Source organism: Alternaria conjuncta (genome assembly GCF_024043145.1).
Source record: "Alternaria conjuncta strain BMP 0040 chromosome Unknown scaffold_22, whole genome shotgun sequence".
Taxonomy (NCBI): Eukaryota; Fungi; Ascomycota; class Dothideomycetes; order Pleosporales; family Pleosporaceae; genus Alternaria; species Alternaria conjuncta.
The window spans coordinates 403,623-418,217 of record NW_026250111.1 but is presented as its reverse complement, the minus strand read 5'-3'; the positions used below and the strand labels follow the sequence as shown (position 1 = coordinate 418,217).

The window sequence follows — 14,595 nt, the reverse complement described above, 5'->3', positions numbered from 1 at the left end:
CAATACGATATTCGAAATAGGTCACAGTCTTCGCTTCTTGAAATTACAGCATCCCTATCACCCCCTGGCTCGCCTTGATGGGCTAGCAGTTCAGCCTCCGGACATGGATTGGGGCTTTCAATGGCAAGATATCGAGATACTAGCGTCAAAGGCAAAAGCGTACGAAGAGAGGCTCCGACAAGCATTGCTCGCTTTCAGCACAGGATCACATGACGAGACAGCCGCTCTCTCTACTCACACAGCACCAGAGTTTGCGACTGAGGTCCCGACTAACTCTCAAGATCTCGATCGATACTTTGAGGACTCTATCCGGCGCATGGATGACACACCGAAATGGTCGTGTCAAGCGCTGCCAGACGAACTGCAGCTTCTCATAGAGAAAACACTAGAGAGAACAAGTGAAGATGGCGAGGCTGTATCCAATACGTTCTCGCCACCCATGTCTTTAGCATCTACACTGTCGTTCCGCCCACTCATCACCGCACAAGCGAAACTAGTCAACGCAGCCACGATCCGTTTGTTCTTTCGGTCACATCAGCTGCGACTTCACCTATCTCTGCAGCGGCAGTACCACCTTCTAGGTGATGGTGTCTTCTCATCCCTACTAGCAACCGCCCTATTTGACCCCGACCGCGAGAGTGCCGAGCGTCACAAAGGAAAGATGCGCAGTGGAGTACACATGGGGTTGCAACTAGGGTCCCGAACTTCATGGCCACCAGCGAGTTCGGAGCTTCGATTGGCATTGCGAGGCGTTCTCAGCGAGAGCTACTATTCCTCGACGCTGTACCAGTCAACACAGGGCGATGAGGCTGTAGCTGCGCCTACCGCGCTTCTCAACAACAGGGATAACGATGAGCTTCCCGGACAGCTCAACTTCGCTATTCGCAACCTCACCGAGGCGGAACAAGAAAAGGTCATGGACCCTGATGCATTACATGCTCTCGACTTCCTGCGGTTACAGTACGTAGCGCCAGCCCCGCTAAATCTAGTGATCACGAGTACCTCTCTAGACAAGTACGACTACATTTTCAAGTTCCTGCTGCGGCTTCTGCGCATGCTGTTCGTCGTCTCGCATCTACCACGCGAGTATGCAGATAGCAACGCTCGTTACTTCAGGACCGAGGCGTATCACTTCGTGATAACGCTCACCAACTACGTCTTCCAGACCGGCATTGCAGAGCCGTGGGACGACTTTGATACCTTGGTTCGGACGGTCGAGACCAGGTTAAATGAGGAAGACGCAGCCGGCGAGCTCGGAGTGCGTGTCACGGAAGGTGTTGCATCTCTGCGCGATTCGCACGAGAGATGCCTGGACAGCATCTTGTTTGCACTCTTACTCCGGAAACGACAGCGCAAGATCATGGTCCTTGTAGAAGAAATATTCGACCACATCCTTCTCTTCGCCAAGATGCAGAATGCCAACACACAACAGACGGAAGAAAGTGTGAAAGGTCTTTACGCGAAACTCAGAGGAAAAGTACGGGTGTTCTTGAGTGTGTGCCGAGGCCTGACAGGCAAACAGGGCTACGGCAAAGGAAGAGGCACTGCAGAAGAGAATCAAATGGAGCGGCTGGTAGTCGCAATGGAAATGAACGGCTACTTCGCTTGATGATAGGAAGATACTAAAAGGCAAGATAGCGCTTGGGCTGTGGCCTATCATCACTCCGTGCCACAATCATTCCGCCTCGTTTATTCCGCCTTACACGACAAGGCACCAGCCCCACTTTTCTTCACGCGTGTATACTCCGCTGCTTACATGCACCACCAAAATGATGACCACATACATGGAATGGAGCAAGATAAAAGAGACAGCAATCGCCTCCTAGAATGACTTGCTTCGATACCACATCACCTCTCAAGATACCATTCTTCCAAAATGGCCAACCCACGCACCCACACCCTAGACAACTTCCGCACGAGCCTAACAGCCCTCGTAATCCTGCACCACGCCTCCACCCCCTACGGTGGTGCAGGCCCCTGGCCCTACACTTCCCCCCGCTACTACCCCAGCAGCTCCCCCGCCCTCGTCCTCTTCAACGTCACAAACCAGACCTTTTTCATGGGCTCCTTTTTCCTTGTCTCCGCGTACTTTTCCTCCATCGCCGCGAAGAAGAAGACGAGGTCGCAGTTTCTGCGCGAGAAGTGGAGGAGGTTGGGTGTGCCGACGCTTGTGTTTTGTCTAGTGAGGGGGGGTTTCGTGAGGGGGATATTGGCGGGGAGGTTGAAGGGAGAAGGATGGGGCGTGGTGGGGAGGGAGGTTTGGGAGGGGGTCAAGAGCGTGAGGGGGATTAGAGGGCCGGTTTGGTATTGTGCTACTCTTTTGGCTTTTGATGCGGTGTTTGCTGGATTGTTGCCGGGGTATTTTGCTCGTCAGGAGCCGGTGCCGCAGGGCAAGAAAGCGGACTCCGGTTCTGCCTCTAGCAATATTAAGGCCAGCGCACCGTCGACGAAGACTCCATCCCAAATGGAAGTTACCAACGCCCCAGAGGAACCGAAGCCCTTCCGGACGACTCACGTGCTGGCTACCCTAGGCCTGATATCCACATCATCCTTCTTCATCCGACTCTACTATCCCGTAGGCCGAGCCTTCTGGCCCTTGTTCCTCCAGCTGGCGTATGTATCCCAATACGTCACTTACTACACCGCCGGCATCTACATCCACCGCTCTGGCCGCTCACTCCAAAACGCCATCTCTTCGCACACCTTGCGAATAGTTGGCACCATCACCGCCACCATCGCCTCTCTCAGTCTCTTCCACATCAAATCGCTACTCGATACCGGCATGTCTTTCCCCGACATCGTCCCTCTCATCTTCGGCGGCCCTAACCCACTCGCGTTCCTCTACGCTTTCTTCAACGAATTCGCTGGCTTGACCCTCACTTCGCTCCTTCTAAAAGCTTTCTACAACCCACGTTTGGCGTTTCTGAGCAAGCGCTGGATGGTGGGTAGCGTGGATGTGGCGAAGTATAGTTATGCGGCTTTCTTGGTTCATAGCCCGGTCGTTCTTGATTTGCAGTGTTGGTTTGGAAAGATGGGGTGGGAAGGTATGGGGGCGGTGGCATCGGCGGTTGTGGTGGGGGCTTTGAGTGTGGTTGAGTCGTGGGTTGTTGGGGTGGTGTTGAAGAAGGGAGTTGAGTGGGTGGGCTGGAGAGGGTATCTGTGATGTACTGATAGTACCAGTAATTGTATAGTGTGGCTGGAGGATGAAAGTCTGTAGTTTGAGACAAAAGATTTCGCTATGAAGCAGTAGTGTGACTACCTTAGCAAGAATTGAATGAAGGTTTTAGTTGTAATTTAGCGAAGACTAGGTACTGATTAGTCGTGTTTTACGGGCATGTAGTTGTACAAAGGCTTGACATCTATGAATCGAAAAAGCACCGAGGTGGTAAGGTAATGAATAGGATGACGACAGTGAGAAAGGTTCTCATCATACAGTTTTGTGCATGTAACCATGCCATCGCTTTACACATTGGTGTTAGTTTAAGAACTATGCCGATGAAGTCCTACACAGACACAGTCTTGCTTGAGCGTCTCACCCCTTCCACCAGCACAGCAAGTTAGAGAGATTTCTCAACTGCGATCGTAACGCGTTTTGACAGGTAGCAGGTCGTAGTTTGCAATATGAAAAAGGAGTGCAAAGTTATACCCCCAACGGTGTCACCAATGTTCAGGTCCGCGAACGATCTCTCTAGGGACTTCGAGTGAAGCCCTTCGAATCATGTAATGCCTGTTTGCAAACTTCTGCATTAAGGCCTGGGTTTGACATTGTGTTCCATCACATCCCGTATCAAGCGTGGTTCCGTCTTTGGCTGAGATCTGATATACTGTCAACGGGGAACTGTTCGGTTTCTTTGAACAACAACATACTCTTCCATCCACTGATACTTGATCCCGCTCAAGGGCATCATTTAAGCACGCATCTGATATCATACCCACGTGCAAGCCGCAACGACATCGTTTTTCACCGCAATCGACCGCCATGGCGCGGATGGCAAGACAATACACATTGCAAGGCGAAAGCGTGTAGTCCGCGGCGAGGAACCGACCAGCTCCTTTGTCAATTAGACCAAGTACCGCATATACTTTGTCCCGACCATCGGTAGCAAGACGTGAAGCAGAACAGTGCAAGGCGTGCGCCAAAATTGAGGATTTCCATGGCCAAAGGGATAAACGCGAGATGGAATCAAATCGGTCCTGAAGCTCGGTGCGATCAAATGCCATACCCTTCGCAAGTGGGAGGAGTTTTTGGAACATATCATCTAGAAACAGACAAAAATAAGACCATTCTAGGGTCACAGTACCGCACATGATTCTGATCTTTTTAGCCATGACCACTTCTTGGATGATCCACACCCGTTGCCAGTAGGGTTGTCGTACAAGATGCTGCATCGCGGCGACGATTTCACGATCTATTAGAATCCCACAGCGACAGACCGGGTGCATGTAATGCCAAGAACAGTTGCTGTAGTGGACACCTATCACTGAGCTTAATTTTCCAATTCCGGTGTACCCTGGGCCAAGCCATGCTACCACCTCAGCTGCATTGCTGTAGATAGCTCTCATTTTTCCTACTTGACGCATTCGCTCTGCTGTGTTACTTTGATCGATGCAGATTGCATCAATCCAAAAGCTGGCATGCGGGAGCGCGTTCCCTAGGTGCGTCAGGGCTTCCCTGAGATTTGAGGTGATGTATGCGATTTCGCCATCCAGGAAAATAGGATGCTGGATCGTGGCATCCCCCCAGACGTAGGAGAGCGCTACGTACAGAACAGTCTCTGAAGTTATGTCGTATTCTTTGATGGTGCAGCGAATGTCTCTATCATTGGAACCGGGCAGAAAACGAAGTAATCTGATCGAATGTGCCGCTCGGAGATGTCGATATCGATATGTTCCCGTATGTCCTTTGGTTGCTTCTGGGGAATGTATCAAATCCGAAGCGAGAGAGCAGTGCCCTTTCCGCTTGGTCCCTAGCCTTCCTTTGTCATCGACATGACTAGTCAGTGCATCGCGACCATAGCTAATAGCTGTGGTGTTAGCGAAAAATTATTCTTTGCGTCTTCAAAGGCATGCCACCACCTACCTAATCAGCTTTCGGAATCGTTGCGCAACTGGCATATTGTGTCCATGAGGGTGCGCCTATAGTCAAAGTGATCTCCGACAGATGATGCAAGACTCAGTGGCTGTCGAAACGGGATGAGCGGCTATAAAGACCGGCGATCAACCATCAACGGGGTGATTGAAGCTTGACAGTATGATAGCCAGAAGGAAACAGTTGCGTTCCATATCCCCAATGCAAATGATGATTACGTGGGGGCAGTGCAAGGCTTCCCTCTTTGTGATGGCTGTGCAAGCGGCATCGGCATCGGCACCGCCTCGCCAGCCCCCAATCCGGGGCCGGCTAGGCCATGACGCGCAACCACCCAGGACGCGCTTCGAGCCCAGGCACGCGTTTTCTCACCTATCACTGAAGTTCCACGATGGGCGCAATCTGTAATGTTCCTTGTTCGATCTCGAAGCTCTGCGCGACTTTTACCACTATAGCTTTGTGTAGCGGCAGGTACGACAACTGAACACTGCATACGGATGCGCAACTTCGTCGCAGCACCACCTCTAATCCCGAAAAACCTGAACAGGTCTGCCGCCTACATCAAGATAAAACGATGCAAAGTGATCGTGAGATCGCATCGAATGCATCTAGAGCCGTTGTACTAGATGATAGGGTTACTGCAGAGAAGAAGCAGTGCTAGCAGCAGATGTCCAACTTCGAATCGCAACGAGCAATGCTCTAGCAGAAAACATTACCAGACCACGTCAATGACGAAGTGACCGGCTTCTGTGTACTGGAATGATATCTTATTGGCATCGATCGAGGCGGGGGGGTAAACGCATGTGTACGACGCCGCCTGCCGCTACGTCACGACGCCCCGTACCCCAGCCTTCAGCATCAGCCCCAATGCCAGAAGCGCAATTGATACCTCTCAACAACTCGCTCCACCAAAAAAGACATGTCCAGCAAAAATGTTACCGCCGAAAGTAATCGCGACATCGACACCGAAACCATCGAGCGCTACTCCGTCTTCACCAAAGCCGAAAAATGGTGCATCGTCGCACTAGCATCGTATGCAGCGTGGTTCTCCACGTTGAGCAGTTTCATTTACTTCCCAGCCATTCCCACGCTATCAAAAGAACTAGGGGTGTCTGTCAACAAAATCGACTTGACCGTGACGACGTACATGGCGGTCGCCACTTTATCTCCAATGTTGGTGGCTGACGCCGCAGAGATACTTGGACGGCGGCCAGTATATGCTGTTACCCTGACAGTGTATTTCATCGCGAATCTTGCTATCGCTTTGTCGAAAACATATCCAGCGCTTCTTGCTCTGCGCGCGTTGCAGGCTTTGGCTATTTCGGGTATGTGTTATCGCAGTCGTTGAGTCTGCTTCTTACCGCTGCTAGGCACGTTCTCGGTAGCATACGGTGTTGTCGTTGACATTGCGTCGCCCGCGGAAAGAGGCTCTTTCGCTGCATTGGTATCCTTCGCGTTCGTCTGACCTCCTGATATTAAGAGACAGAAATGCTCATAGTCGCCAGTGTGACAACAGCACCTAGCATTGGACCAGTACTTGGCGGTAGCCTCACGTTGGTCGCTGGATGGCCTTGGATCTTTTGGTTCCTGTGCATCGTATCGGGATCTTGCCTCGCAACTATGTTACTGTGCCTACCGGAGACTTCGCGAAACAATGTGGGTAATGGATCAATTCGACCGACGAAGCCTCTGCTGCCACCTCCGCTCATCATGCGTCATTGGGATGCTAGCGAAGCTGAGCTTGCGCGAACTTGGCGTATGCCTAACCCACTAAAGTCACTCATGCTACTTCGACGTTTAGACAACGCGATTATTATTTTAGCGTGCGGACTGCTTTACGTTGTACACACCTGCATCAATGCTTCACTATCCACCTTATTCGTCGACGTATATCATCTGAATCAGCTTCAAGCCGGACTCATCTACCTTCCCTTTGGTGTCGGCGGAGCTGCATCAACTTTAGTGTCTGGCCGGCTTCTAAATCGAGCTTGGCGCAAAGCGCGAACCACGCAAGACTTGTCCACGGATAAGGTCGCTGGAGACGACTTGGACAGCTTTTCTGTCGAGAAAGCTCGGCTGCAGGTCATCTGGATACCCATGTTCATGACTGTTGCGTCTATTGTAACCTACGGGTGGGTGTTGCATTACCAAAAGGTGTGTCATAACCCCGAGCGCTAGTTGTACCGATGCTCAAACACTGAAGCCAATGGCCATATCACTCGTCCTGCAGTTTATAACAGGGTTCTGTATGCAGCTCGACTTCAGTGTCAGTTTCTTTCTAAGAATCCTCCATACGGAGCCTGAGAGCTGAAGACCGCGCAGATCTACAACACGCTCCTCGTAGACAAAAACAATCGAGCGCCGGTAGTCGCACAGGCTTCTAGTAATATAGTCCGCTGCGCCTTAGCAGCAGTCACAGTCTCGTTTCTCCAACCGATGATAAACTCGATGGGCGTAGGTGGAACATTCACCTTCATGGGCGGATTATGCCTGCTTGCTCAATGCTTGTTTCTCGTTGATTACCACAAAGGAACTGCATGGCGACAGAAGCATCTATGTAGTCCGTAGGGCCAATTACACAACCAACCGTATATGCTCAACTGAAGCTTGAGCATCTCACCACTGCGACCTCTCCGTTCCGCGGGCACAAAAGAGATCTTTCTTGAAGCCAAATCATACATAACTCGAGACAGTCTTTACTAACCCAGTCTGCTGGTAATGCAAACATCTCGCTGAATCCTTTCTTCTCATGGGTTTGTTGATGCGTGACCTGTGATGGTCCGGCGAGTCTAGCTTCCGACGGAATTTCCCAGGAACAGATGGAGAAATTCCGTGACAGGAAGAGTAATCGATCACGTTTGAGGAAAGACAGTGCTAAACCGATTTGAGAAGCCATTTCTTCTGGGAGTATTATGGGAACGACTGTCTGTCGAGGATCGCTGGCTTCTCTTGGTTGAGTGTCGACGCTCGCACTTGTCGAAAGGGATGACGCCGTGAAGTAGAGGAACTCTTTTAGCTTGGACTTGTTGCTTCGCGACATCTGAACGAGGATGTGTTGCTTGTCCGACGTAATTAATATGCGCTCCATGGTCCTTGCCGCAGCTTCTTGATCTGATAGGGCTGAGGTATCTGGTTCAAGTGATCTCTCGATACGATACGTGCCACAATCGTTCAAGTCCCATGATAGCATTACGACTGAGTTTTGACCGAAGCCAAGAATCAGCGCTGGGCCTTGAGGATGTGCGATCCACCTGCGGTCATGTTCGGGCGCGGGTATTGAACGCACTACCGAGGCTGACTCGAGTGAGATCGTGCAGAGCGTGGCTGACGTAGCTACGAACAGATGGCTCGAGTCTGGCTGGAACAGGAGCTGCTGTATAGAACCATCCGTGAGGGATTTGAGTGACACTTCGAATTGATGTTGCGCAACACCGCCATTGCCTGATGCATCCCTGCTCATAACCATGACGAAAACCTTCTTGCCCGAGTCGGCAAAACATATGTAACGGCCATCGTCACTCCATGCCGCCTGTTCGATGCTCAAAAAGCCTTTGGAGGTATGCAGTTCTGTCGCCTCGACTTCTTTGGTGTTGCATAGCATTACGCGGCCGCTTTCAGTCCCGTAGCAGTAGTACTGGCCGTTTGGTGAAGCTGCGAGTACGGTGATTGCATCTATCCTGCGGGATGTATGGACAGGCGTTATTGACTCATGCGACGAGCTTTCCGACTCGCCTTCAGTATCCGTTCCTTTTATTGCACTCTCCGCATATCGCACCAATGCTGCAGGTTCCCATGTGTTTCCGTAGTAGCCTCGCACGTCGTAGATGCGTCTGTGATCAGCGCTAAACGCCAAGCCGAGGATGGCGTCTTGAGATGCAAGTTGGTACATTAGGTGAAAGGTGTTGGTGGTATATATCTTGATCGCACCCCGTACATCACCTGTTGCGAATAGGTTTCCGTCTCCGCTAACAGTGAGTGTTGAAGCGCCTGTGAAGATCTCTTCGGGCTCACCTCCATATGGATCCCACCGAAAGACGAATCCGTCATTGTATAGTCCCAGGACTTGCGGAGAATGCGCCAGCCACTTTGCTGCAGCGACTTCACCTCTTGCAACTTCTTTCCGGGCACGCCAGCAGTGGCCAACGTGATAAGGGCCTTCCACTTCCCACGCGGATAGCGGATGACCACGGTATGCAATTGCTATCAAACTGCCGTCATCGCTAAGTGCCATGTAGCTTGCGGCATTCAAGAAGTGGCCTTTGAGTTCCTCTTCCTCAAATGTCGCGACAAGATTCCAAGTCGGCGATGGCTCGTTGATCTCAAGTGAACGTAACTGCTTATCGTCTGACCCAACTAACAACGTTCTGTTGTTGTTTACAAAGGCGATGACAAGTGGACGCGATCTTGTCGCTGGGTTCGCCACTGTCGCTATGCAGTCTCCCGTAGAGATTACCCAGACCTTCGTAGTATTGTAGCCGTATGTGACGAGCAATGTCCCGGAAGAGTTCAGCTTCATCATGTATGTACGTTCACCGTGTCTGATGGGACTCGTCGCTGTCTCCTCAAAGAGGGAGGTGTCGAACAAAGACGCTTTTCCCGAGGCGGCCAGTACAGCGACATAATTTCCCGCAGTAGATATAAAGGAGGCATAGGTACCAAAGCCGAATGACAATCTTGCGAGAGAGTCGTCCCATGTCTGTGTCGAAATCCCGGAAACCATCAGACTCCTTTGCTCTGTTCTACCAAACTGCTGATAGATAGCTGAGTTATGCGGACAGAAAAGAGCAATGGTTTTGTGTATCGTAGGGGGGTTGCGTCGCAGGATGGCGCCAAACTTGCCAATGATTTTGACGAAGTCCACTGCCCAGGCTTCGGCCTGCTCCAGTTCCACAACGTCCCTCTTTCCGATGCTGGCTGGAAGCTGGGATTTCCTCTTGTTGACATAGCCGAGCAAATTCTTCGACGCCTGAATGAGTATGCGAAGTCGAAGTTCAGTTGCTAGGATATGTATCCACGTCAGTACATAATGGCCTGTCAGGAATTTGTTTATGACACTAGCCACGGCTTCACTGCCGGCTGGCACTGCTGCCAAATGGGATGACCACCAGTTCGAGCTGTAGCTTGCAAAATCTGTTATGCCATGATTAAGTTTTGATCGAAGGCCGCTAGACATGAGATATCGCATGCAGCTTAAGAATAACTGCTCATGTGCCTGACGTCGATCTACTTGGAAAGGTCGGCGGTCGGCGCCAAGTAGATACTCTCGAGCCGTTTCATGAATCATCGCGACGTTGCCATCATTGTCAATGACCACAAACCCGCTACAGACATTCTTGATGGAATCTTGAATGTCTAGGAACTCATGTGCGTCACCTTCTAATGCCTGCAAGAGCTCCTCTATTGTGAGGGCGCGGAATGCACATGTGACACACTGAAGAACGGCTGACGCTAGAGCGGTGTCAGCAGATGACTGGTGCCCGGCGATGGTAACAGCCATCCGGTCGTAGATTGCTTCCATTCCGCGGGGAAACTCGTGAAAAGCTTGCTCGACGGCGGAGTGCGTATGACACGAGTTGATCTTCTCTACAGCAAGTCGTACCCACTGAGAGGTTAGCAAAATCATAGCATGGTACTGGATATCAAACTTACAAGAAAGTTGTCCTGCGCTTCATGCAAGATACGCTGTATGATGTCATCCCTGAAGCCCTTACTACCAGGCAAGATGAGTTCCCGGTCAATGTAGCAACGTAAGTCATCCACATGGCCCTCGATGGTGATCGTCTCTTGAAAGACTGTGTTTGGTGTATGCTCTAGACCAGCAGCTATCTCTGTAGTGTCGCGACTAACCAAAAGGGCTCGGATAGGTGTCGCAGAACCAGCAATGTCAGAGAGCAGGTCTATCAGGGCTTTGGGATTATCAGCTTCGTCAAGGCCATCGATGACCCAGTAAAGTGTTTTCCCAGGACTGAGCTTGAACAATATGGACCTGAATATCCGATCCCAGATCGTCCTCGGGTTTGCAGCCTCAAAGTCGACGGCTTCGCTTTCAACCTCCGCTACCTTTTGCAGAAATTCAGGTAACTGTTGCGCAATCTGATAGGCGATTGAGCGTAGGAGAAAGCTCAGAGTGCGCTTTCTTCTATCTGCGAACCGCACAAAGAAGTATTGACAGCAGAAATCGCGCTCGATCAGGCTGTTGATGATGAACGAACTTAAAACCGACTTTCCTCGTGCCGCGGCCCCCTTCAGCCAAAGTATTTGATGAGAGGATATGTGAGGATTAAGCCAATCCACGAAGCGTTGTTCTCCATGAATCCATTGGTTAGTCCCCTGCACCCATTGGTCCCGGAAGAAGATGTAGTCGGTGTTGGGGAACTCGGCGATAGCTAATATGGCTTTGAGATCCCTTGATCGTCTCCTTCTCGGTGCGCTCTGGCTTCCAGATTGACTCTTCGATATTGACTTGCTCACGAGTGATTTGAGAACGTTCCTCACTGTGATATAGTTCGGGTCGTGAGGGCTCTCATACTTGCAGACACCGTGGTGGTCTGCGTTCAGAGGGTTGGATGTCTCTCCAGGATATCCGAGCAGCGACGAATCTCTTTCTAGCACCATCTTCGCATGTTAGCAATGAAGCTAAAATTATGTATAGTGTCAGTGGTTCACTTACCACTCGCGCACTTTTCAAACCGATCGAAGTCGGTTGTGTCTCGTAGAATGAAACGATCTTCAGCTTTGGTGCAATGTGACGAAACTGTTCATTCAGCTTCTGCAACGTAGACGAATTCCGCGTCAGCTCAGAAATGAAAGGCTTGGAATTCGTTACAGGAGTCGACTGTAATATTCGGTTGAGCACATTGGCCAAATTGGTGCCCCGATGTGGGGTGGAGAGGAAAATGATTGCTGAAATGGCTTTGACAATGTTCTCGTACTCTGGATCGTTTTGACCTTGCATATAGGCCTGTATAATGTTAGTCAGGTACGCCCAGATCGATGGATGGTGTTACCTCTTTCACGATGAGCCCACCCATGCTGTGAACTACGAAGAGCAAAGGTACCTAAAATGCGCTTTAGAAAAGGCCACGTTGTATGGAAAGGTGACCTCACTTGGCCCATATTCAGATTTTCGCCTTGTACATCTGTGTAATATTTGAGATTGTACAGTAGAGTTTTGGCGAAGTCCAGTATCACGTTAGTAGCATTACTGCCATTCGTGAAATCGGCATCGTAGCCAAAACTCAGAATTCTCGCTAGGCAGATATCCGGCTCGAGTGGCAGGAAGGTCAAGGGCCAGAAGAGTCCAGGGCTTTTGTGCTTCGACCAGGTCATACGGCTACTGCCACCAAGCCCATGGATAAAGACGATGTCGGCTTTATGTCCATTGTCTGGCGTGTATACCACGTTCAATCCTAAAGCTCCAGGGTCTTGGCCGCCAGTCAAAGCCATGTGAGTTGGGGACGCGGACATCTGGGACGGCGAAGGAGTTGTCGAGGATCGAACATCATCTTCCTGGTCTGGCAGGAGCAACGGGTCGACAACGCCTGATTCTCTCCGCCGGCTTCTCCCACCCAGATTACGGAACTTGAAGGGCTTCGAGAACTATACGATTATTAAGAGTGCGATCTGGATACTCGTTCAATAGCACTTACCATCCTGGGCAAAGGTTCTCGCGAACGGTTGCTCGACCATCTTTGGATACGCGACAGCCGTGCCTAGAGATACTTTGATTGCGTGGCGACATCTAAGCCTCATAATCCTGACCGGTCGTGTGTGGCATGAATCTTAGTCGCCGTTCAAGTTGGGGGCTGCATGCGGGGTAGTGTTCGTTCGTCTGGGAGTGCCAACCCAGCTAATCATAGTCGTGCAGCCCTGTCAATTAGGGCGCAGTCCTGGGGTCCATCTAATGGATGCCTGCAATGTGGCGTCACTCGGATATTTGGAAGGGAGGCGGATACATCGATGAGTATCAAGGGCGGGAGCGACGTCCCGCTCGTGGCTGCCGACCCGCGAATCATCTTGCGTGCGGTGAACACCGAAGCTGCTCCCGTGCCACCATCTCAGCATCCAACGTAAGCAGAAGATAACGTACCCGCATACAAGGCTTCCATCAGCTGTTCCCTCTGCTATTCGAGAGCCGACATATCATAAGTGCGGGTCCCCTACGCGTAGTCGCGTGCTAGTCTTTCATATCCGCCATGATGAATCCATTAGAATGGGAAACCGAAATAGGAGGGACGTTTCGCATTCACCGGGCTGTGACCAGAGGTAGGCATTCCTGCAACCCCGACGTCAGATTTCGTACACTAAGCACTACGGGTTAGCTATGCCTGTTGGTACCAGGATCGTATCTGCAGAGCCTTGCGGTGTTTCTGCCTGGACGAAGACAGCAAAGATTGACGTGATACTTCCGGACCAAAGCTCAAAGAGCTACTTCCTCAAAGTATGTCGTGGTAGAGTAGAGGGTGTTTGTACTTGCTGACATATCGTTTCAACACACAGTGCGCCACTGGCCAGGGCTCAAAGGCTCTTGTCGAAGGCGAGTACGAATCTGCATGCGCTATCAATAAGATAGTCCCAGGTCTGGTTCCTCGAGCGACAGGATGGGGAAAGTATCTAGATGGTAGCACCCAGGTTTATTTCTTCATTGGGGACCACCACGACATGGACCTCGTGCCAGCCCCAGAACCGGCAAGCCTTGTGGAGAGAGTTGCCAAAATGCACATCGAAGGGAAATCTCCGACTGGCATGTTTGGATTCCACGTGCCAACAGTGTGCGGCAAGTTCGTCCGGACGACAAAATGGGAGAAGACCTGGACGGCGTGTTTTACCAATCTGCTCAACGATGTGATCAAATATGACAACGAGACCAACGGTCATTGGCCAGAGTTTGATGCTGCCTGCAAGCAGGTAATCGCTGTCGTTATTCCAAGACTCCTAGGTGCTCTCCAGTCGGATGGTCGAAATATCGAGCCAGTGTTGATCCACGGTGATTTGTGGGAACAGAATGTTGGCATCGACATGCAAACTGGCGACACGATCCTGTTCGACCCCGGGTGTTTTTATGCCCATAACGAGATGGAGTTCGGCACCTGGAGAGCGTCTTGGGCCTGTCACTTCAATTCTCCGATATACATGCGATTGTATCAGCGCCATATCGAGCCGTCCGAGCCTGTAGATGAGTGGGACGATCGAAATCGACTATACAGTATCCATATATATCTGAACGATTCTGCAGGCCATCCGGGTAGTATTTCGAGAGCCACGTGAGTATTCATCTGGTGTAGTGTAGAATCGAGCTGACGAAATCCAGAGCTTACAACGACATGTTGTACTTGTGCGAGAAGTACGCACCGCTGGAGGGCCTAGGCACGTACCGTCCAGAGAATGACGTTAGCGTTACTGGCGCCTACATCGAGCACGAGACCACGAAGTTGAGCCATCTCCATCATGCCGTAAAGACTTGATGATTGATATACGGGTCAACCCTGCGTCTGAGCGTACATCAATTC

General features: G+C 51.0%; 4 protein-coding genes across 4 annotated transcripts; 3 read left to right on the top strand and 1 right to left on the bottom strand.

Moving 5' to 3' along the window:
• Positions 1-94: 94 nt before the first annotated feature.
• Positions 95-1,609, top strand: J4E85_010365 (uncharacterized protein; the record flags this gene model as incomplete). Its single annotated transcript, XM_051474575.1, has 1 exon — positions 95-1,609. A coding segment is annotated over one exon (1,515 nt), but the record flags the coding sequence as incomplete, so codon positions are not given.
• Positions 1,610-1,876: 267 nt separating this feature from the next.
• J4E85_010364 (uncharacterized protein) lies at positions 1,877-3,009 on the top strand (the record flags this gene model as incomplete). The annotated part of the gene is made up of 2 exons (XM_051474574.1): positions 1,877-2,941; positions 2,995-3,009. 2 exons carry the CDS (start codon positions 1,877-1,879, stop codon positions 3,007-3,009), a joined length of 1,080 nt encoding a protein of 359 aa, XP_051321764.1.
• A 4,673-nt stretch (positions 3,010-7,682) lies between these two features.
• Positions 7,683-12,738, bottom strand: J4E85_010363 (uncharacterized protein; the record flags this gene model as incomplete). The annotated part of the gene is made up of 5 exons (XM_051474573.1): positions 7,683-10,688; positions 10,736-11,701; positions 11,757-12,047; positions 12,194-12,685; positions 12,736-12,738. 5 exons carry the CDS (start codon positions 12,736-12,738, stop codon positions 7,683-7,685), a joined length of 4,758 nt encoding a protein of 1,585 aa, XP_051321763.1.
• A 1,009-nt stretch (positions 12,739-13,747) lies between these two features.
• Positions 13,748-14,550, top strand: J4E85_010362 (uncharacterized protein; the record flags this gene model as incomplete). The annotated part of the gene is made up of 2 exons (XM_051474572.1): positions 13,748-14,349; positions 14,397-14,550. 2 exons carry the CDS (start codon positions 13,748-13,750, stop codon positions 14,548-14,550), a joined length of 756 nt encoding a protein of 251 aa, XP_051321762.1.
• Positions 14,551-14,595: the final 45 nt, after the last annotated feature.